Source organism: Pagrus pagrus (assembly GCF_965226575.1).
Source record: "Pagrus pagrus genome assembly, chromosome: 8".
Lineage (NCBI taxonomy): Eukaryota > Metazoa > Chordata > Actinopteri > Spariformes > Sparidae > Pagrus > Pagrus pagrus.
The window spans coordinates 13,494,235-13,514,495 of NC_140192.1; the positions used below are offsets into that span (position 1 = coordinate 13,494,235).

Sequence of the window (20,261 nt, forward strand, 5' to 3'; positions counted from 1 at the left end):
AAAGACTGATGTACCAAAACATCTGTTTCATAATGTCAGACTTCACTAGACCTTACCGTGCTGAGACCATTCCTTCCAGGCATGCAGAAACTCAGTGTCATGTTCCTCATCAGAAGCTGTTAAATGTGGAAAAAAAATGTCTATGCAGGACCTCCATTCAAAAAAAGTTCTTCATTTATAATCCAATAAGGAAATAACTCTTACCTTTGGAGTGCTCTGTCAGCAGATGTTTCAGATCTCTGAGAGCTCTGGTGAGGTTCTCCAGTCGGTGCTGCAGGTGGAGGTTCTCCTCTTTCAGGGTGTGGATGGTGTCCTGGAGCTCATAGGCTGAGCTGCAGTGTGGAAGCAGAAGAGTCCACCACAAAAGTGTGGTGACTTTCAAGATGGAGAACATGGTAGAGGTAAATGGAGATGACTGGATGTCACCGAGTTTATCAGACCTGCTGCTGGTCACAGTCCTGTTAAATCCTTCTGCAGCTCCAGAATGTGTCAAATTAAAGTGGAAGTGGTATGTTAATTAAGAACTGGCCTATTACTGAGTAAGAATTGATCTTGTGATGGGTAGTAAAGTAGTGCTTTTGGCTTGCTGACCACTCTAAAGGATCAATTGTTCTGTTTGTATCCCAGAGCCCAAATTAGAGAGACACAAATTGAGTTGTTTTGGTGTTAATAAGTCTTCATCCTTCATCCAGCAGCTTTCAGTGAGCACACTATTTGCTCCTGTAGGCTCATATATAAATGTAAATGACACAAAGCATGATGAAGACAAAGAGGACAAAAAGCACTTGCAGACCGGTGGCTGGTGCACTGGAGAAGAATGTGGTGAGTATAAAAATAATAACATATAAGAAAACAATAGAAAAGATAAGTTGCTATTTCTTCATCTTCTTGATGCCCTAGCCTTGCTTTTTGTATGGAAGTAATCTGAATGACTATCACTGGGAAGATTTAACTTCAGGGGCCAAGGTAACATTTGCAGATAATCCTTCAAACATAGATTGTCTATTGTGTTATTATATCATGTCCAATTGTTCAAAACCCAAGAGTCTATCTTCCATCTTAAGGAGGCACTATGTAGTTTTGGAAAAGAAACTCAAACTCTGAATTTTAATATTTACAATATTAATGAGGTAATGATACAAAACTGAATTAAAAAAGCTGTTCTCAGAAGAAATATGGTCCAGAATGCTGTTGGCAGGGTCTGCCAAATATAGACAAAGTAAAACAGCATGAAATTGTGTTGTCCTTTAAGGTCAGTTTTTCACCAACACGACATAGTGCACCTTTAAGATATTAAATATATTCTATGGCAAAAGAAAGACCTTAATTATTATTTGTTTGTAATTTTCTATTTTCTTTTTTTTGTAGATCTCTTTCTGCTCTGTACCTGTGTGTGACAAATATATGACTTTGAAAATGTTTGTTTAATTTTATTTCATTACTTTGCTAAGATAATGATAAAAAAGAGGCAGAGGAGTCATGTCCAACACAATTTGCAGTGGTCTTCAAAATAATAAAAATAAAATAAAATAAAATAACATATCAATAAAACAACAAAAAACTAACAAAATAAACCAATTATTTCTTCAGGCACGATGAAGGCGTGTCTGCGGCGGAAGTGCTTCAGGAAGCTTTCATCATCATCCGGGTCGTTTTCTGGTCACAGAAGATCCAAGATGGCGACTCACATGTCGAGGTGTAGAACCTGGAGTCGTGTTCAAAGGTACTACACGTTTAAAATAAATGGTTAAATTGTCACCGGACTTGATTTAAATAGAGAATAACAACACTACGGGTGTATTCTGTATCGTTAGTGTCACGCCTCTGCCTGACATGAGCAGCGTCATAACTTTTCTACGTCCTCAGCAGCAAAGATTAGCTCACTCGGTTAGCATGATGCTAACTGTTAGCTGTCAAACAAGCTGTGGTCTTGCTGTCAGGATGGCTTGGCTAATGTTACATCATGAGTAAAGAGAGTATATTGTACAAAGGCAGCAGTCGTTTGGACGTTGATGAGAGTATGCTAGAGGTTGGCTGTAGAGATGAAACAGTTATGTGTATTTTTTTAGTAGCTACTTGTGATTTATATACTTAGACTTTAGACTTTTATTCATCCCACATCGGGGAAATTCACTTGTGACAGTAGCAGGTAGACAGACACGAGCAGGTAGACAGACATACAATAAGTACAAGGAAAATATAAATATGTAAAAATAAATAAATAAATAAATAAAATGGTAATTGCAGAGGATAATTGCACAAGATGGCGGAGGTAGAAGTGGTAAGTAGTGCAAGATAAGTAGGTGCTTATGGTGCTACATTAAGAGTATTGGTGTTGAACAGTCTGTTCCTTTTTACACCGTGGGTGAAGCAGTCTGTTGCTGAAGGAGCTGCTTAAGGCAACATCCTCCTCTCACCCACCTCCTCAATGGAGTCAAGAGGACAGTTCAAGACTGAGCCAGCCCTTTTGACCAGCTTTTTGAGTCTCTTCCTGTCCCTCTCTGAGCTTCCACAGCCCAGAGATAACCGATGCTACCACAGAGTCATAAAAAGTTTTTAACAGTGTCCTGCACACACCAAAGGACCTCAGTCTCCTCAGCAGATGGAGACGACTTTGGCCCTTCTTGTACAGGACATCTGTGTTGTGTGTCCAGTCCAGTTTGTTGTTTGTTGTTTATGTGAACACCCAGGTATTTGTACTCCTCCACGATCTCAATGTCCAAACCCTGGATGTTCACTGGTGCAGTTTGAGGAGCCTTCCTCCTGAAATCGATCACCACCTCCTTTGTCTTGCTGGCGTTGATGCGCACATCAGACACACAGTCGCGGAGCTTCACATACTGCGGTCTGTTTGTGAGGTAGTCGGTGGTCCATGCAGCCAGGTGGCAGTCGACTCCAGCTCCTTCCAGCTTCCCCCTGAGCAGTGATGGTTGGATTGTGTTGAAAGCACTGGAGAAGTCAAAAAACATGACTCTCACAGTGCTCCCAGTGCTCTCCAGTTGTGAAAGTGATCTGTGAAAGTGACCTTATTTGATATTTTTCAGTTTGTCGGACTTTGGTTGATACACAAAAGCTGTATGTTTGTAGTTTAAGTGTCTAGGTTGCTCTATATGCTGTGTTAAAGGAGCAGTGACTTTACCTAGTCAGCAGATAAAATGGCTTTGCCTGAGTATGAGTCTGAAACTCATCATGTTCTGGGCATTAATATGCAGTGTATACTTAAATACACTCTCTGGTTCATTATGTATACCTTGCTGAAACTAATTTAGACTTTAGTCCAGTGACTTAGACTTAATGCTGTTTGTGTTGGTGTTTCCTTTAATTTGTCACCCATTGGTAATTAGACTTAATACCACCAGGACCACCTACAATAAAACTCAGAAAGGGTACTTTTAACTAACTTTTTAAAAACCAGGTTTACTTATTTCTTAAGAATATTTCACTGCCAATTCCTTCTTTAATCCTCTTTTACCTCAGCTTAACAATTTCTTGGGGAAACCCCAGTATATTTGCAACACAAGTTAATGATTTTAATAGTTTTTCAGCTGGCCTTATGTTGTTGCAGAGAAGTTAGATAAACATTGTTTTGTTGTTCTCCAAGGTTTGGCATCGCAGCTTACAGAAAGTACAGCAGTGGCGGTGGATACCCGAATATCTCCCTGTCTTCACCACTGCCTGGGATCCCCAAGCCAGTGTTTGCATCTGTGGATGGTCATGAAAAATATGAGACCAAGATCACGACTCTAGAAAATGGCCTCAAAGTCGCTTCCCAGAACAAGTTTGGTCAGTTCTGCACAGTTGGAGGTGAGTTGCAGTGAAAATGGAAATAATAATATCCACTTGTCTTCAGGATCTGGCTGGAGTGGATAAAATATTTTTCTTTCTTTCTTATTTTTAGTTTTAGTAAATTCTGGATCCAGACATGAAGCAAAGTACCCGAGTGGAATAGCACACTTTGTAGAGAAACTTGCCTTTTCTGTAAGTAACTCAAAGTTAAGACCACAAGGTGAAATGTCAACTAAGTTGAGGTGTGTGAGGTAATGTTTTGTCATTTCTATCTTTAGTCCACAGCTCAGTATGGGAGTAGGGATGAAATTCTCCTCACGTTGGAAAAACATGGCGGGATATGTGACTGCCAAACCTCCAGGTATGTAGTCTTTATCACAATGCACGTGTGGGCCTTTCTTCTTCACGCTGGAGAGTGTGAGTACAGCTGTTTCATGTGTGATGCATCTTTCATTATGTGTGCAGAGATACCACCATGTATGCAGTGTCCGCTGAAGTGAAGGGTCTTGACACAGTGGTCAGTCTTCTCTCTGATGCTGTTCTGCAGCCTCGCCTGCTGGGTGAGTCTTATTTTTATATTAAATGACAAATTCATGACAGCTATGCCAAATGTCTGTCTGAATGTCTGATCTGTGTTTGTTCACATGCAGATGAAGAGATTGAGATGACCAAAATGGCGGTGCGCTTTGAGTTAGAAGATCTAAACATGAGGCCAGACCCTGAACCGTTACTTACTGAGATGATCCATGCTGTGAGTCCCATCATTTGTTAGACCCTCCAACACCAACTCTCTGTGAAAGGGGATCAATGGATGCATGACTTTTTAAGCAGTTTAGTTTAATTGTAAAAAAAAAAAATTGAAATAAATAAATAATTACAATGTTAAGTTACCAGAATTCCAGGCTTTGTATTTACCACATAACCTTTTTTTAATCGCAAACAGATTTTATGCTAATATGATAAAAGAAAACCAGCCTGAGCGACCCTACACTCAAGACAAAATACTAAAGGGTGAAACGCTCACTGCTGACCATGAAAAACAGCACCATGTCACAAGTAATTGTAAAAAAACAAATACAATTGTAATTGTTGTAACGGATTACTGTAGCTTTATTTTTCCTTTAGCATTATTGAACTGTTCTTTGTTTGTTTCCAGGCTGCATATCGAGGCAACACAGTCGGACTGCCTCGCTTCTGTCCTGGTGACAATGTGGAAAAGATTGACAAGGCAGTGCTTCACAGCTACCTGCGTAACTACTACTGTCCTGAGCGGATGGTGCTGGCTGGAGTCGGCATCGAGCACGAGCAGCTGGTTGAATGTGCCAGGAAGTACCTGCTGAATGTGAAGCCAGTGTGGGGAACGAGTTCAGTAGCCAACGTCGACCTCTCCGTCGCACAGTACACCGGTGGCATCGTCAAGGTGATTTAATTGGTTTATTGTTTACAAGTCATCTTTTCATCTTGATGTCTCTTCAAGTGGCATTAATCTGGTGGATTTTCCAGTTGTTAAATGGTGGAAAGGTTGAAGTTCACAAAAAATATTTTTTAAGAAATGTCCTTTTGATCTTTGACAGAAAGGATACAGCTCCTGCCTGAGGAATGACTTTAGATGTGACACAGCATTTGGATTAGTCTTGAATGTAGGATAATAACATGTTCTTTTAATCTGGTAGATGGAGAAGGACATGTCAGATGTGAGCCTTGGTCCCACCCCGATCCCAGAACTCACCCATATCATGATCGGCCTGGAGAGCTGCTCCTTCCTGGTGGGTGTTTGCAGTGTCTGACTTTCTTGGAGATTCTCCACACTGGTGCCTTTATAGTTGTCAAAAACGCTTGATTTCCCTTTTTTACAGGAGGATGACTTCATTCCATTTGCCGTGCTAAACATGATGATGGGGGGAGGTGGCTCATTTTCTGCAGGAGGACCTGGGAAAGGCATGTTCACCCGCCTGTACCTGAATGTGCTCAACAGGTGAGCAGCATTGTTTCATGAGTCACTAATATAACGAGAGTAAAACGGTTGTTTTAATAATTACCTTATGTCTTTCTTTGTCTGTTGTAGACATCATTGGATGTACAATGCCACCTCCTACCACCACAGCTATGAGGATAGTGGTCTGCTGTGTATCCACGCCAGTGCAGACCCCAGACAGGTTGGTATAGACTCAGGAGAGCAGGGTTTAAATGTCATAGTCGTGTTCTGATTTCAAAATTTGCACATGGCTTTCTTTTGTGAATGGCTCGTCGTTGTTGAAATTCTAATTATGTACATTCATCTTAAGGTGCGGGAAATGGTGGAGATCATAACCAGAGAGTTCATTCAGATGGCTGGCAATGCAGGAGAGGTAATGGTCATTTTTCACTATGAGGGCAATCCAACACAACTTTAGCAGTGATGATTATTGTTAAAGAAACAAAGGTGACCATTCTTATAACACTTACCTTATTTTGTCTCCTATGTCTAGATGGAGCTGGAGAGGGCAAAGACCCAGCTCAAGTCCATGTTAATGATGAACCTTGAGTCGCGGCCGGTTATTTTTGAAGATGTTGGTCGCCAGGTTCTCTCCACCGGAAAGAGGAAGCTGCCACATGAACTGTGTGATCTAATAAGTGAGTATTGAACAACATTTAGCAGGGATACATCCTCACATGTCATAAAATGCTGTAAGTAGAAAAAGTCTTCTTTCACTCAACTTATTTATTTATATTTTGACTTGTCAACAAACAATTTCCAGGCAACGTGACAGCCAGTGACATTAAGAGAGTAACCACCAAGATGCTGCGCAGTAAGCCTGCAGTAGCAGCCCTGGGGGACCTAGCAGAGCTGCCCTCGTACGAACACATCCAGGCCGCCCTGTCAAGCAAGGACGGACGTCTGCCCCGCATGTATCGCCTCTTCCGGTAGACCCCCCACAACCATCGAGCCAGTTGTCGCTGGCAAACATCACTGTAAATAAACTGGACTGGAAGATTACAATAGTGTTCCCTCCCACCACAGAACTCGACACAGCTCACCCTGGGAGGGGACTAATTCCCGGGCTGTCACCTGAGCCCATGAGAGTGGGGATTTTAAAGAAAAGTCACCTTTTACTCTACAGTAACCGTAGTCTACATACAGTTGGATTATCTGTATTTATTGTTTGTGGGCTGGAAGCCATATTTCATTATTTACTGGGATGTTTTGCAGGAGTTTGGCTTTATAGGGACTGTTCACCCTCAAAGCCAAAAAGTGTTAATTTCCTCTAAAACTCCATCCTGTTGTGTTTAAGATTATGAATGAATGACATTTAAAATCATCTCCAAAGGACATCAGCATAGAGGTGAGAGAAGAGGGTGGCTAACATCCCCCACAGTTAGTTATTTTGAATTGAACTATTATTTGTCTCTCAAGTGTCTAAATGTCACAGAGCTCCAACTCGAGCTTTCTCCTTTTCCAGAGTAAATGGATCAGAAATGGAAATCGTACAATTTATACTACAGCACTTCATAATCTCCCTTCACAGGCACAGGAGACACCAAGACATCATTGGAAATAATGTAGCCAATTAGTCCTGAAGACTGACATGGTTTCTGTCATCATTGTGTCTCAGATCTGTAAAGTGAAAACTGTTACTTTTTTGTATTTTTGTGGTTGTGTTGATGTCCTTTTTAAGGAGCTAAATGAAAGGAATGGTTTGACTTTGGAAATATCTTAATTTGCTTACTGTCAGAGTCTTGAATGAAAGTGGCGTTGATCTTCTCATCACACTCTGCCTGAAAGCAAATAAGCATTTCCAAGACATCGCACTGTTCCTTTAAGAGATAATTCTCCTGTGAGTTCAAGTGAATTTTAAGGCCAGAAAAAAAAATTCAAAAAGTTTCACTGAACATCCAAATACACCCATGTGTATTTTACTAGAACTTCAGAGGCTTCTGACTACAGTGAATACGTTCAACTCTGTGCACCAACTGTTAAATAAATGTATTTACTTCAAAAAATAAAATGATATATTTTAAGGGTCTTGCATTGCGGTGTAATGGACAAAAATGTATCCAACAAACAAGTGTTTTAAAACGTTTATTACAGGATGTTAGGTGACATATAAAAAGTCGCAGATGAAGATCCTGAAGTAACGAAAACGAGACCCACAGGCACTTTTTCTGGAGCAGACTGCTCTTCATGCTGGAATCGCAAGTTCATCAATGTGGTACATACAGTACATGGACAGTTAAAAGTATATAAGGTTACACAGCAGCGAGATGAGAGGTAAGGCATTAAGTTACAGTCTGTTGCAAAGGATCACTTGGCCTAATAAGAGAAGTAGTTAGAGGCGTTAACATTGTAAATAAAATGCTCTATTTTATATAAAGTGTCATCAAAAATACATTTAATCTCCCTGAATTTCAACAGTAGCAATTTAAGACGTAGTCATGCTCTTGAAATTATATACTTGACCTAAAGCTCCCTTCTTCAGTCACGACTCGTACCTCTCAAAATTCAAGTTAAAATCAACCAATGGCAGACACTTAAAATATATTAAGTGCACCTCTATGTGCCACGAAAATGCAATTATGTTTGGTAAGCTGCTTGCTGACAAATTCACAAGGCATTTGAACACTGATGTAGCATTGAGAAGAACATAATGTGGTTCTTCATGCTTTTAAAACACCTACAAAAAATGAGAAAACTTGCAGTTACGGAGCCTTTAAGGTTAGATCAGTTCACACTGTAATAGTGTGACTGAAGGGTAAGTCACGACTCTGAATAAATAAAGGCCAGACGGCTGCTGTGTCCGTCTGACCTCAAGGTCCCTGCCCTCAAGAACAGCCAGCCACTTCCAGCCGCTTCCAACCTAGACACACACAGACAGGTCCCAACAGAGGGCGCTCTCTGCTTAGTTACCACGACCAGCACTGGGCTCTGTAGATAAGACAGCTCTGGTTTCCTTTTGGTCCATTTTCTGCATGCCTGGTTGTTACAGTCTCTGGCACAGTTCAGTTCTGGAGAGTTGATTTTAAGGGTTTAGGAGATGGCGCAGATGGTGCTGCTGCTTTGGTTCTTCATGGCCTCCCTCCTCTTCAGTTCTCTGGTGATCCTCCTCCTGATGCCCTCCAAGTACAAGCCTCGGTCAAACTGTCCCGCACCAAGGGGAATACTAAAAGACAAACAAGGGAAGACAATTAATAAATTCAGTATTTAAATATGAAGAATCCACTGTACAGTGTCAGGAAGTAAGACAAGTTTTGAGTTAAGAGAAGTTATTTACAAACTCTTCTAACTGAAAAAGTATCAGGTGCCAGGTGTTGAGAAAAATAACTTTAATTCTGAACTCTTTCTGCTGTTGGACAAATTCAACTTTATTGACTAATTATGTTCGTTTTTCATTACTTTTCATCGCACAGTGAACTGAAAACGACAACTTAGGAGAAAACCCAATAATCACAGATACTCTATGACATTATCACAGTGTAGACATGGAAAAATATTGCAATTCCCCTCCAGAAATGTGTTAAAATGTGTATAAATAATTACTACATTAAAAGTCCTTAAAATGGCACATATTCGATCTCCCTCATTAAAGGCTAATTCTGCCAAATGTACACATAAAAGTGTGTTTACAGGTCTTGGGGAGTCCTACTGCATGTGTGAAAAAGTAGTATAAAGCCTTTTATGGCTCCAGAGGAAGCTGCAGGTAATCTGATAAATTGCCTCTTGTGATGTTACTCAGTGGCTAAGTTGCACTGTGGGTAATGTAGGGTTTTGAAAAGTCCACTAGTCCACTGGTCTAGCATTACACTCCTATACCACTGTTGAACTCAGTTAAAGAACACATGATCAAAATCCATACAGCAGAACCAGAGATATCACTTTTTTTATTCCACTCATTTATCTTCCTTTTCAAAACTTGGTGCCTACATTACCCACAATGCAATTGAGTAGCTGAATGACAATACTGGAGGCAATGAAGCAGCTTCCTCTGCAGCCACAAAAAAGTCTCACGCACACAGGTTTCATTTCAGATCTAATAACAATAACAAATATCTATATACTGTACTGCATCTTTGAATGCTTCCTTAACATGATGAAACTACTTTACGGTATGTTTTTGAATGGCAATGCTCACTTGTCTCTGCCTGGCCTGAGTTTGACCTGGAAGGCACCAATGACTGGCCGATGATCTGAGGTCTTGATGCTGGAGCAGCTGGTGTATTTGACCACTTTGATGTCATCCGCCTGCCTGCTCCTGAACAAGATCCGGTCCTGTGAACACAAACAAAGATGTTCAACCCCGCTGAGCGCAACCAGACGCTGCATTAAACTGCCGGGATCAGTTTAAACTTTCGTTAGAGCATCTGAGAAGTGTATAAGAGTGATAAAAAAGTGCTTTCCAGATACTTTGGCGGATGTGAATTTCTTCGGCCACGATAAGATTGATTCTCTATTTTTTCTTACTGTGTATGAAGGAGTTCTCTGTTTGGAAGTAGTGTCGTAGATATCACAGCCGATGTCGAACTTGTATGTGGGGAGGAAGTGTATTGGTGCCTCTTGGAAACCTTTAAAGATTGAACCTGGAGGGGGGAGCAGCGTATTCACAGGGTGAGAATCAATCCAACAACCTACTTCGATAAAAACTTTTCTGTTGAAAGCTTTCACAAAACATTTAACCTTCAACATGCAAACATACCATCGTTCATTTCCTTGGAGAGCTGGTCGTGCTCCAGCAGGGGGCCCATATCGCCGTTGGCTGTGCAGTTCATGATGGTCTCCACATCAGCCCGGTCTTTACTCAGCCGAAAGTTAAAATCTCCAAACCAGAAGACCTGGTCGAATCTTGTGGTGACGTCAGCTACAAGTAGAAATGAAACTCATATTTTAATCTATTTCTAACAGTTAAGGCTTAAATATAATTTGTGAATTGCCTTGAATCTAGTGAGGAAGGAATTTGTTGTCTTAAGATAAAACTGAAGTCTTACATGGTGTGGAGCGGTATGGGTTGGTGTCTGGAAGGCCTTTTGGAAGCGCTAGAGCCTCGACGATCTTGTTGTAATCTAGTATTCTCTCGTAAACTTTGGCATCTCCAGCTGGAAGAAGAACAGAATAACACATTTAAACACAAAAACTGTTTAACTGTGAATGTTGCAGAGTTTAAATGCAAATATTCTACACAAATGCAAATGTAAAAGGAGTTCTAGTGAGTGTTACGACTTATACGTGTGGCCAGTGTTCAATATCTATGACGCACTAGTGTGCTGAAGAATTAAAGATGATAATAGTACGTTTTTTTTTCCCAGGCCTGGAAGAGACAGTTTCCTTTCTCTTTCACTATGTTGCCACAACTCCAGCCAGTCCTACCTACGGCCAGCCTGATAACAGTCTCTTGCTTTAGTAAATCACTCACAGGTAAAGTGTGATGTGATGAAGAGGAAGGAAGTGCCAAAAAAGGTGAAGGTGATTCCCACAGCCCCTTTGGTCTTGATCTGAGAAATGATCCTGGTTGTGACCGTGCCATGCTCCACCTCTGCGTGGGTCAACAGAACAGATGTGGTTAGTGTCAGAGCCATAAGTTACATTTAACCACAAAAACATGAGACCTCAGCAGACTCCTATAGCCAATAATGACGAATTAGCATCCAATTCTAACATACTATACGTATAACCATCAAATCAAAAATAAAAGAACATCTTCCAACAATCTGCACTGTACAAAAGTGTTATAAGCACGGAGCGATAAAGACTCTATTTCCTCCCAAACTGTTGTGTATTTCCTGCGTTATGTGTAGAAGAACTGACCTGAACAGAACCAGATGAGATCTCTTCGGACAAATACAGTGAGGTACAAAACACCATGCGCTGCTGCGTACAGCATGACGTAGTAAGGTCCCAGAGTCTCTTGAAGGCGGGTCTCCCACTCCCTCCTGCACACATAAGCACAAACACACAGGAGTGTAACCAACTAGGGATTGTTGGTTGGACAAAAAAAGCAATTTGAAGACATTTTTCACATTTTAAAGACTAAACAATTAATCAACTAATCCTGAAAATAACTTTAATAACTCTCTCTTATTCAGAGATCATGATTAAAATCAAATAATACGTAAATTACCTGTCAGGACAACCCTCCTGGACACCAATAATATAAAAGTCTTGTACAAATTCAGAGTCTGTTGGCAGGAGGAGATCGTCTAAGTTGGCTGGAAGCCCCTGAAAATGACAGAAACTCAGTCAGAACTCGGCAGTGACCAGACTTAAAATGGATCTTGTTCTGTGAGATGCTGCAGAGTCATGGTTTCCTTCTACCTTCTCTCCCTGCATGTTCCACGTGGCTACGTATATGCCCACCCTCCTGTCGGGGAAGTAGCGGTCCAGCTCCTCAGCCCCGAGCAGGGCACCGCTTCCCAGCACGCTGCCCTCCAGAAAGCTCCTGGAAAACATGCATAGGAAAGGAAAATTATCTCTACTATTGGGAGTCGACTTGCCTTGCAGGATGCAGACAGTGTAGGGAAAAAGCACGACTCATCTCTCAGATGTTACGTCAATAATTTAAAAGTAAAAACTTTTCCCTACTGGGCACTGACTGTGTACTGAGATGAAGACCCATTTCTTTGCGCCTAATCCTGTCAAAAACTGTACTGAACAAGCATCTCCTCTGATCTTGTATTAATCCCCCCCCCCCCCCCCCCCCCACACACACACACACACACACACACACACTCTGCCACCTTTCTCTTAAAGATGTGCAAAGATCGGATGCAAGATACTGAACCTAATTGTTATGCAGTGTCTGTACACAGCAACCTTCTTTTAAGGAGCTTTGATTGACACAGAGGAAGCCAAAGTGCAATTAAAAGGTTGTATTTTTGTTGCAAAGGATAAAAATATGCACATCCACTTCTATATTTTGGCTAGTTTTATGCTGCCACTGGCCTCTAATAGCCTTCGAACAACAGAAAGAGTAAGCCTTCCCATCCAGCCTGAGGATGACTCCAGCTCCATCATCTACATGCTCTGCTGCTGTGCCTACTGTACCTGTTCCTCACATCCTGGGGTCTGATGGGGCTAAGCACGCTGTATGTGGACCTCATGGAGTTGACCGAGGCACTATCCGACCCCATGTTCTCCAGAAGCCGGCTGTCGCTCAGGTTCCTGTGGAGTCTCTCCCCGAGTTTCTCTCTGGCCAGCACGGCATAATCCAAACAATCCCTGTCAATCCTATTAGCCGCCCTCAAGGTGGCTGACGCAAAGCTCTTCTCCAGAGCAGGCAGCGGCCCCGTGGCTTGCAACGGAGACAGTCGCACCTTGGTGGACCTCACATGGTGGTCTGTGGGGTCGCTCTGCTGGCTAGGGGGCCTCCTTTCATACTCTGACAGACTGCTCCCTCTGTCCCGGAAGACTGGAGATCCTCTTGTAACAGCAGATCTGGGTCTCACATTGGAGTCTTGTTTTTTCCTGTCAGTGGCAGTGCTGCCGAGAATAAGCCCACCTGGGGCTGGAGCTGTTTGGTCATCTCTAAGCGAGTCTGTCGAGGAGCCAGTCTCAGTCGGGTCACTCAGACTCTCCTGGCTGTTTTTCAGCCTCCTGGTTCTCACGGTCTCCTCCACTGAGCCACTTTTGTTGAACTTTGAGAGCCTGGGTTGTGAGGGTGGCTGAGGCTGGTACGGGCTGATCTCTGCCTCTGTGTTTGTAGCAGTGACCGTGAGGGCATTATTGTGTTCCTTGGCACCTTCTGTGGGAGTCTTGAGTGGCCTGCTGGTTCTGACAACTGAATCTCCTTTACCAGCAGCCTTACAGGACTGGTGGAGGGGGCAGTCCTCTCCATTCTCAGTCATCCTCTTGTCATGTCTGAGACCAGCTGTGGTTAGGTTGATGGAGATTTCTCATTGCTGACTGGTCTGAACATAAAGGGCAGAAATGATTCAGTGAAATGCTGGCTTGAGTCACGTTAACCATACTAGATAGATAGATAGAGACTAATAAATATAATCACTCTTCTTTGAACATCTACAATTGAAGACGCTGATCGCTGGTCACGTAACTGTTAGCTGTTGGCATTGTTTACAAGCCGCATTAGGCAGGGAAAGCATTTTACCTCTAACAACTAGCTTAACTAGTTCAATGAATACAAGCAGCGTGAGCTAGTTAATGTAAGCCCTAGCCCGACCATGCTAAGTTAACTAGAAACCAAACCTGTGTCAGCTTTTTCAATATCATCGCTAAACTTTTTGTTTGCTAACTAACCAAATCAAGTCTGTATACCGCTTACAATACTTAAAGTGGCTAACACTCTACGCTAATGGCTAATAACGTTACCCCACAGTAGCATAACGGTAGCGACATACAAGCTAGCTGAGCTAAAATCTGTAGCATCGTTTATAAGATAATATTCATAAATACGTAATGTTGTTAGTGTCTGTCTTATGTAGTTATTTTACTGTTATCACGTTGGAGTAGTCAAAGTTACCTCTCGCTTACTGTTGTTTGGGTTTTGGCTAATTTCAAGTAGCTCAGTCACTTCCTTAGCAACGCTTGACAACAGATTTTGTTACCAAGAAAAGAGAGTCACTGCAGAGAGCCGAGCGTGCGTCACAGCGCCCCCCTGTGCTGAGAAGTGGAACTACATGCAACCATTCACTGAGTTATCTACAGTAGGTAATAAAAAGTGTAATATAAAGCCTGTATGATTATTGTTATTAGATTTGTTAATGATACACGCTATATTACTTTTTCACACATTGTATTATCTTTTTGCAGCTATAAAAAGTCTACATTGTTGTGACACTGCCGAATAAACTACTGTACTACAATGGACTTGTATTGTCAATACAACTAGATTGCAATTCTCTTATTCTGTGTGATTACAATTACGCAATGGTGGAATCATGTGCTTTTTACTCTACTACAATTATTTGACAGCTTTAGTTAGTAGTTATTTTAGAAATTAAGATTTGTTTTGCATACAAAACCTACAAAGATATTCTAAAACATGTTGTTATAATTAAACTACCCAACAGTTTATAAAAGCAGACCTGAAACAAATAAATGTTGAAACAAAAGGAAAAGTTGATTTTTTGAGTCTCATTCCCAACTCGTCAAATAATGATGCTTTATAATAATATATATAATAATAAACTTTATTTATATAGCGCTTTTTAAAAACAGAGTTTTACAAAGTGCTTTGACAAAGACAATGCAAAATTGTAGAGGACAACAGAACAGATTTGAGAGTAGTAGTAGAAGAACATAAGTAAGAATAAGAAAAAGAATAAAAGAAATGGGTTAAATCAGTAAAACAAGAACAACAATATGGTCAACTCAGACAGTAGGAGCAAAGTAAAAGGAAGACATCACATAAAAGCAAGTCTATAAAAATGGGTTTTAAGAAGAGATTTAAAAGAGGTTACTGATCCTGCAAGCCTTATCTCCTCAGGAAGGGCGTTCCAAAGCCGAGGGGCCCTGATGGCGAAGGCACGATCACCTTTGGTTTTTAACCTCGACTTTGGGATGGTTAGAAGGGCCCCGCCTGAGGATCTAAGGCTGCGTGCTGGCTCATAAGGAGTTAAAATGTCTGTTATGTAACTCGGGGCCAGCCCCACAAGTGCTTTAAAAGTGATCAGTAAAATCTTAAAATCAATTCTAAAACGGACAGGGAGCCAATGAAGGGAAGCTAGGACTGGGGTAATGTGGTGTCGTCTGTTAAAACCGGTTAGAAGCCTAGCTGCTGAGTTTTGTACTAATTGGAGGCGAGAGAGTGATTTATGGTTGATACCGGAGAGAAGGGAATTACAGTAATCTAATCTGGAAAAGATGAAGGCATGAATGATTTTTTCCAGATCCGGGCGTGAGAGCATATGTTTGATTTTGGAAATTGATCTTAATTGGTGAAAACAAGACTGGACCAGTTTGCGTACATGCGGGATGAAAGTGAGCTCTGAATCAAATTGGACACCAAGATTTCGTGCAGTGGGTTTTATGTTGGCGGACAGTGGACCAAGGGCTTGCTGAAGAGGGCTGGTATGGTTTGGGGGGCCGAACAGTATGATTTCAGTTTTTGAGCTATTTAGTTGTAAGAAATTTAGAGCCATCCAATGTTTGATATCTGTAAGACAGTCTAAGACAGCAGCTAGGCTTCCAGGGTCACTGGGCCTCAGCGGGAAGTATATTTGTGTGTCATCAGCATAGCAGTGGAATGAAACATTATGGTTTTCAATGATCTGGCCGAGTGGGAGCATATAAATAGAAAATAAAATCGGACCTAAGATAGAACCTTGCGGTACACCACAGGTAATGGGTGTTGTAGTTGAAGAATAATTACCTGTGGTGACCGAGAAGGATCTATCTAAAAGGTAAGAATAAAACCAACTAAAAGCAGTACCCTTAATGCCGACCCAGGTTTTCAGGCGGTCTAGTAAAATGGCATGATCGACTGTGTCAAAGGCTGCACTTAAATCTAAAAGGATTAAAATAGCGCTCTCTCCCCTGTCGGCTGCTAAAAGAAGGTCATTTGTGACTTTGAGGAGGGCAGTTTCTGTGCTGTGTAGAGATCTAAAACCTGACTGGAACTTCTCGAAGATGTTATTATATGACATAAAAGATAAAAGTTGAGTGGAAACCACTTTCTCTAAAACCTTTGATAAAAATGGCAGCTTAGAGATTGGCCTAAAATTGTTAAGAACAGAGGGGTCGAGGTTTGGTTTCTTTAAAAGAGGTTGGACCACAGCATGTTTAAAAGAGTGTGGGAAAATGCCACTAATTAGGGAGCTGTTAATAATGAATAAAATACTGGGTCCAACAGTGTCAATAACCTCTTTAAGAAACTTGGTGGGGATAAAATCAAGGCTGCAAGTAGTTGGTTTCATGTCTGATATGACTTTAGTTAAAGCGGGGAATAAAACTGGTTCAAAACAGCTAAAATGACTATGGATATTCCTGCTGGTTTGTAAAATTTTGTCCGGGGGGGTAATGTTTTGCCTTATATTGGTGACTCTGTTTTTAAAATAGTTTAAAAAGTCCTCACATCTTTCTTGAGAGTCATCAATAAAAGGAGGCGGGGAGGTGGTGGATACTGACTCTATGACTTTAAATAAAATCCTGGGGTTGGAGTGATTTGCTAAAATTAAGTTGGAAAAGAAGGTTTTTCTTGCTTCCTTGACTGCGTTTTGGTAGTTTACCATGGCATCTTTCCAAGTCTGATAAAACACGTGTAAGCCTGTCTTTTTCCATCTCCTTTCGTTTCTCCTGCAGTCTCTTTTTAGTGATTGAGTGGAGTTGTTTAGCCAGGGCTGCAGTGCTCTATTTGTTTGTTTTTTGATTTTGTAAGGGGCGATGGAGTCCAGGACAGACTGACAGGTTTGGTTAAAAAGGGAGACCAGCTCCTCTGTGTTAGAATTGGAATTAAAAGCAGTTAAAGAGGCAGTAAAAAGCTCAGAAAACTTGTTGACAGAATTAGGATTAAAAACTCGGCTGCGAGCTGGTGTGCTGTGATTAAAAGGTGTTTGGGATAAAATCATGTTAAATAAAACAGCTTTATGGTCTGACACACAAATATGCTTGGTGGAGAAGTTATCTGTCTTTAGTATTGTAGGACGGGTCGGCCGCCATCACAAAGCGTCAGTATTTGATGGGTTGGGGAACCCAGAGAGTCATTATTTGATCAGCTGGGAATGAGACTCAACTTTTCTTACAAATAGCTTTAATGAATGAATCAGTTTACAGAAAATGAACTGGCAACTACTTTTCAATTAATGTTTTTAAGTCATTTTTATGGGAAAACATTTATGGGTTCAGCTTTTCCTATACTATATTTCCTTTTAATTAGTTAATTTATTTCTAATAGGCTTAAACTTTGGTTGGACCAACTTTTGGTTGGACAAAACAAGCATTGTGAAGGTGTCTCTTTTGGCTCTGGATAATTGTCACATCACATTTCTCACTTTTTACAAACTAAACAAGCAACTGGTCAGTGGAGAAAACAATCAGTGGATTCATCCATGGAAATAATCAATATTTGCAATCATACAAAATAATTATTAACAGTTTAGTAATATATTAACAACTGGCAGCAGGTATAGAAACCAAAAAAAGTATATTTCAGATTGAAAAAATAGAAACTAATAGATGGTTATCATAAAACACAGAATAATTAGATTGTAAATTAGATGTGGAGTTCATTTCCACAAAACAAAAACTTACAAACGTTTTTTCTTTTCTTTTTTACCTGAAGTAACCTGCTATTTATTTTGTCATCAAATGTCTCCAGTTGGCATAGAATTAACTCAAATGCTATAACTGGCATTGTGTGATGGATACGTTTCAATGGACACGTTTCTAAATAATCTGAATCCCCTAAATCATTATATTAGATAATATACAATATTTTGTAATTCATACATTAAGTATTTCGAAACATTTATCGGGATGGGTCATATCATGCAGTGAAAAAAGTTTTGCCTTTTTGACAAAAAATATATCTTCATATTTAAGAATAGTCTTTGTTTTCTTGAGTTATCTAAGCAGCATGATTAAAAACAGATTTTGGTTTTGAAAAAACATGTATTTCCTTTTATTTGTATTTCCTTCATTCTTACACGACCATCTTTTCATTTATCTTTATGTATATTGAAATGTCACCTCATGACTTCTGCCTTACTCACAAATTTGGGTGTAAAACAATCAACTTCAGGGTCATTTACACAACATTTCTTTGTGCACCGGAAACCATTTTCATATACGTGTTTGACTGTTTAGCATCTTAAACCTTTTTTCATATTTAACCCTTAGAAAAAAAGATATCCACTAATCTTTAACATGTAGGTCTGTCGCTGAGTGTGACAATGAGACAGCGCACACAAAGCCTTCCCACGTGCTCTACTACATGCAAACGACACACTATGAGTTCGGGACAAAGAACAACCGAACAAAAATGTTGTTGCTGAGAAAAACCAGTGTACGTCACAATGAATAACCAAAGTCAAGGTGTGACCTCCGATTGTTAACCCTTTCACCCTCTCTGTGACCTCTGCGCTATACGAGAAAAAGGCTGCTGAAAGGATTTTTGAGCCCACCGGCCCCTGGAAATGTGGACAGTCCCCCCATTTTCTGTGCATTTCTATGGCATTACTGCTGGCTCAGGGCTTCTGCACAAAGGCGCAGCCTGTTTCGGTCAGGTATAAAAGGAAAGGGTTAACGCAGGTAGGGCACAGTTTGGTGCAAGAGCAAGAACAGCAGCAGAAACAGCAGCCCACTGACCAGCACAATGACTTCCACTGGAATGAACATGATGAACAAGGTGAGCTCTCTCTGAAAATCACTTAACGGGAAAAAGATTGATATCGCTCTTCTTAGCACGCTAACTAACTAGCCATTTCGTACTTTACGAGGTGGTGACAGCACCAACAGCTAGGCCTACAATTAGCAGCACTTAACCCTTCAGAGGTGTAAATCTCTGCTTTAATGTGTATTTCATAGCAAAATCAAACCTTTATTCTTTAACACTACAACCAAAAAAAGATGGATTCACCACCATTGAACATTTGTTTCCATTTCCCGGCTATAAAATCAACATGTTCGGCTTCAATTCTGACTCCTGTGTTTCTGCGTCTCACCAAAGCATTTCCCTCTCGCTCCTCAGATCATCTTCTACGAGGAGAGGAACTTCCAGGGTCGTTCCTATGAGTGCATGAGCGACTGCCCAGACATGTCCTCCTACCTGAACAGGTGCCACTCCTGCAGGGTGGAGAGAGGTTGCTTCATGGTGTACGACCGCAGCAACTACATGGGCAACCAGTACTTCATGAGGAGGGGCGAGTACGCCGACTACATGAGCATGATGGGCATGAGGGATTGCATCAAGTCCTGCCGTATGATCCCCATGGTAAGATCTCACACCCTAGATTTGCTGTAGATTACAACACTAAACAATTATAGTTTAGCTCAGGTTGACTGTGAAGTGAGTTAAACCCACTCCCTCTCCGCTCCACAGCACAGGGGATCCTTCAGGATGAAGATCTACGAGAGGGAGAACTTCGCCGGTCAGATGTCTGAGCTGATGGACGACTGTGACAACATCATGGACCGTTTCCGCATGTCCAACTGCATGTCCTGCAACGTGATGGACGGCCACTGGCTGATGTACGAGCAGTCCAACTACAGAGGCAGGATGATGTACATGAGGCCCGGCGAGTACAGGAACTTCATGAACATGGGCGGATCCGGCATGAGGTTCATGAGCATGAAGCGCATCACCGACTCCTGCTTCTAAACTCTCTTTGCACTAAATAAAGCTGTCGTAAACTAAGCTACTGCTGTGTTGAAGTCAGTTTTCATTCTGAGTACCCAAAGGCTTTCCTCACATTCACACAATTTACACCAATCAGAGCTCGTCAGGCTCGTGTTGCTGACCGATACTGAGGAAATTCACAGAGAGAAAAGTTGAAGACAATAGTCATTCAATCAGTCACCTCTCAATAGATATTTCACCAATAATCGTTATGATCTC

The 20,261-nt window shown here is 41.2% G+C and overlaps 3 protein-coding genes across 4 annotated transcripts; 2 read left to right on the top strand and 1 right to left on the bottom strand.

Annotated features, from left to right (window-relative positions):
• Nucleotides 1–1,630: 1,630 nt before the first annotated feature.
• pmpca (peptidase, mitochondrial processing subunit alpha) lies at nt 1,631–7,785 on the top strand. Its single transcript, XM_084360225.1, has 13 exons — nt 1,631–1,723; nt 3,602–3,804; nt 3,899–3,978; nt 4,065–4,147; nt 4,252–4,346; nt 4,437–4,537; nt 4,943–5,206; nt 5,460–5,552; nt 5,643–5,761; nt 5,852–5,942; nt 6,072–6,134; nt 6,255–6,399; nt 6,525–7,785. Exons 1-13 carry the CDS (start codon nt 1,677–1,679, stop codon nt 6,692–6,694), a joined length of 1,554 nt encoding a protein of 517 aa, XP_084216351.1. The 5' UTR covers nt 1,631–1,676; the 3' UTR covers nt 6,695–7,785.
• A 48-nt stretch (nt 7,786–7,833) lies between these two features.
• Nucleotides 7,834–14,316, bottom strand: inpp5e (inositol polyphosphate-5-phosphatase E). 2 transcript variants are annotated; one of them, XM_084361101.1, is made up of 11 exons: nt 14,229–14,316; nt 12,797–13,659; nt 12,068–12,191; nt 11,874–11,971; nt 11,561–11,685; nt 11,169–11,288; nt 10,744–10,851; nt 10,455–10,616; nt 10,223–10,338; nt 9,894–10,030; nt 7,834–8,924 (listed from the first exon to the last, which is right to left on the bottom strand). In XM_084361101.1, exons 2-11 carry the CDS (start codon nt 13,594–13,596, stop codon nt 8,792–8,794), a joined length of 1,923 nt encoding a protein of 640 aa, XP_084217227.1. In that variant the 5' UTR covers nt 13,597–13,659; nt 14,229–14,316; the 3' UTR covers nt 7,834–8,791. The 2 variants fall into 2 exon arrangements, with proteins under 2 accessions (XP_084217227.1, XP_084217228.1); XM_084361102.1 differs by having other exon boundaries at nt 14,240–14,298.
• Nucleotides 14,317–18,969: 4,653 nt separating this feature from the next.
• Nucleotides 18,970–20,060, top strand: LOC311261567 (gamma-crystallin M2-like). The gene is made up of 3 exons (XM_084360331.1): nt 18,970–19,052; nt 19,395–19,637; nt 19,746–20,060. The coding sequence occupies exons 1-3, from the start codon at nt 19,020–19,022 to the stop codon at nt 20,022–20,024; spliced, it is 555 nt and encodes a 184-aa protein (XP_084216457.1). The 5' UTR covers nt 18,970–19,019; the 3' UTR covers nt 20,025–20,060.
• Nucleotides 20,061–20,261: the final 201 nt, after the last annotated feature.

Excerpts from the sequence above, each read along its gene's own strand:
- pmpca (XM_084360225.1), top strand. The coding sequence starts at position 1,677 with ATGGCGACTCACATGTCGAGGTGTAGAACCTGGAGTCGTGTTCAAAG. Across the intron at positions 3,805-3,898 it reads TCAGTTCTGCACAGTTGGAG|TTTTAGTAAATTCTGGATCC; the intron begins GTGAGTTGCAGT and ends TCTTATTTTTAG. Across the intron at positions 4,538-4,942 it reads TTACTGAGATGATCCATGCT|GCTGCATATCGAGGCAACAC; the intron begins GTGAGTCCCATC and ends GTTTGTTTCCAG.
- LOC311261567 (XM_084360331.1), top strand. The coding sequence starts at position 19,020 with ATGACTTCCACTGGAATGAACATGATGAACAAG. Across the intron at positions 19,053-19,394 it reads GAATGAACATGATGAACAAG|ATCATCTTCTACGAGGAGAG; the intron begins GTGAGCTCTCTC and ends CTCGCTCCTCAG. Across the intron at positions 19,638-19,745 it reads CCTGCCGTATGATCCCCATG|CACAGGGGATCCTTCAGGAT; the intron begins GTAAGATCTCAC and ends TCCGCTCCACAG.
- inpp5e (XM_084361101.1), bottom strand. The coding sequence starts at position 13,596 with ATGACTGAGAATGGAGAGGACTGCCCCCTCCACCAGTCCTGTAAGGCT. Across the intron at positions 12,192-12,796 it reads CCCCAGGATGTGAGGAACAG|GAGCTTTCTGGAGGGCAGCG; the intron begins GTACAGTAGGCA and ends CATGTTTTCCAG. Across the intron at positions 10,852-11,168 it reads CATCACATCACACTTTACCT|CTGGAGATGCCAAAGTTTAC; the intron begins GTGAGTGATTTA and ends TTCTTCTTCCAG.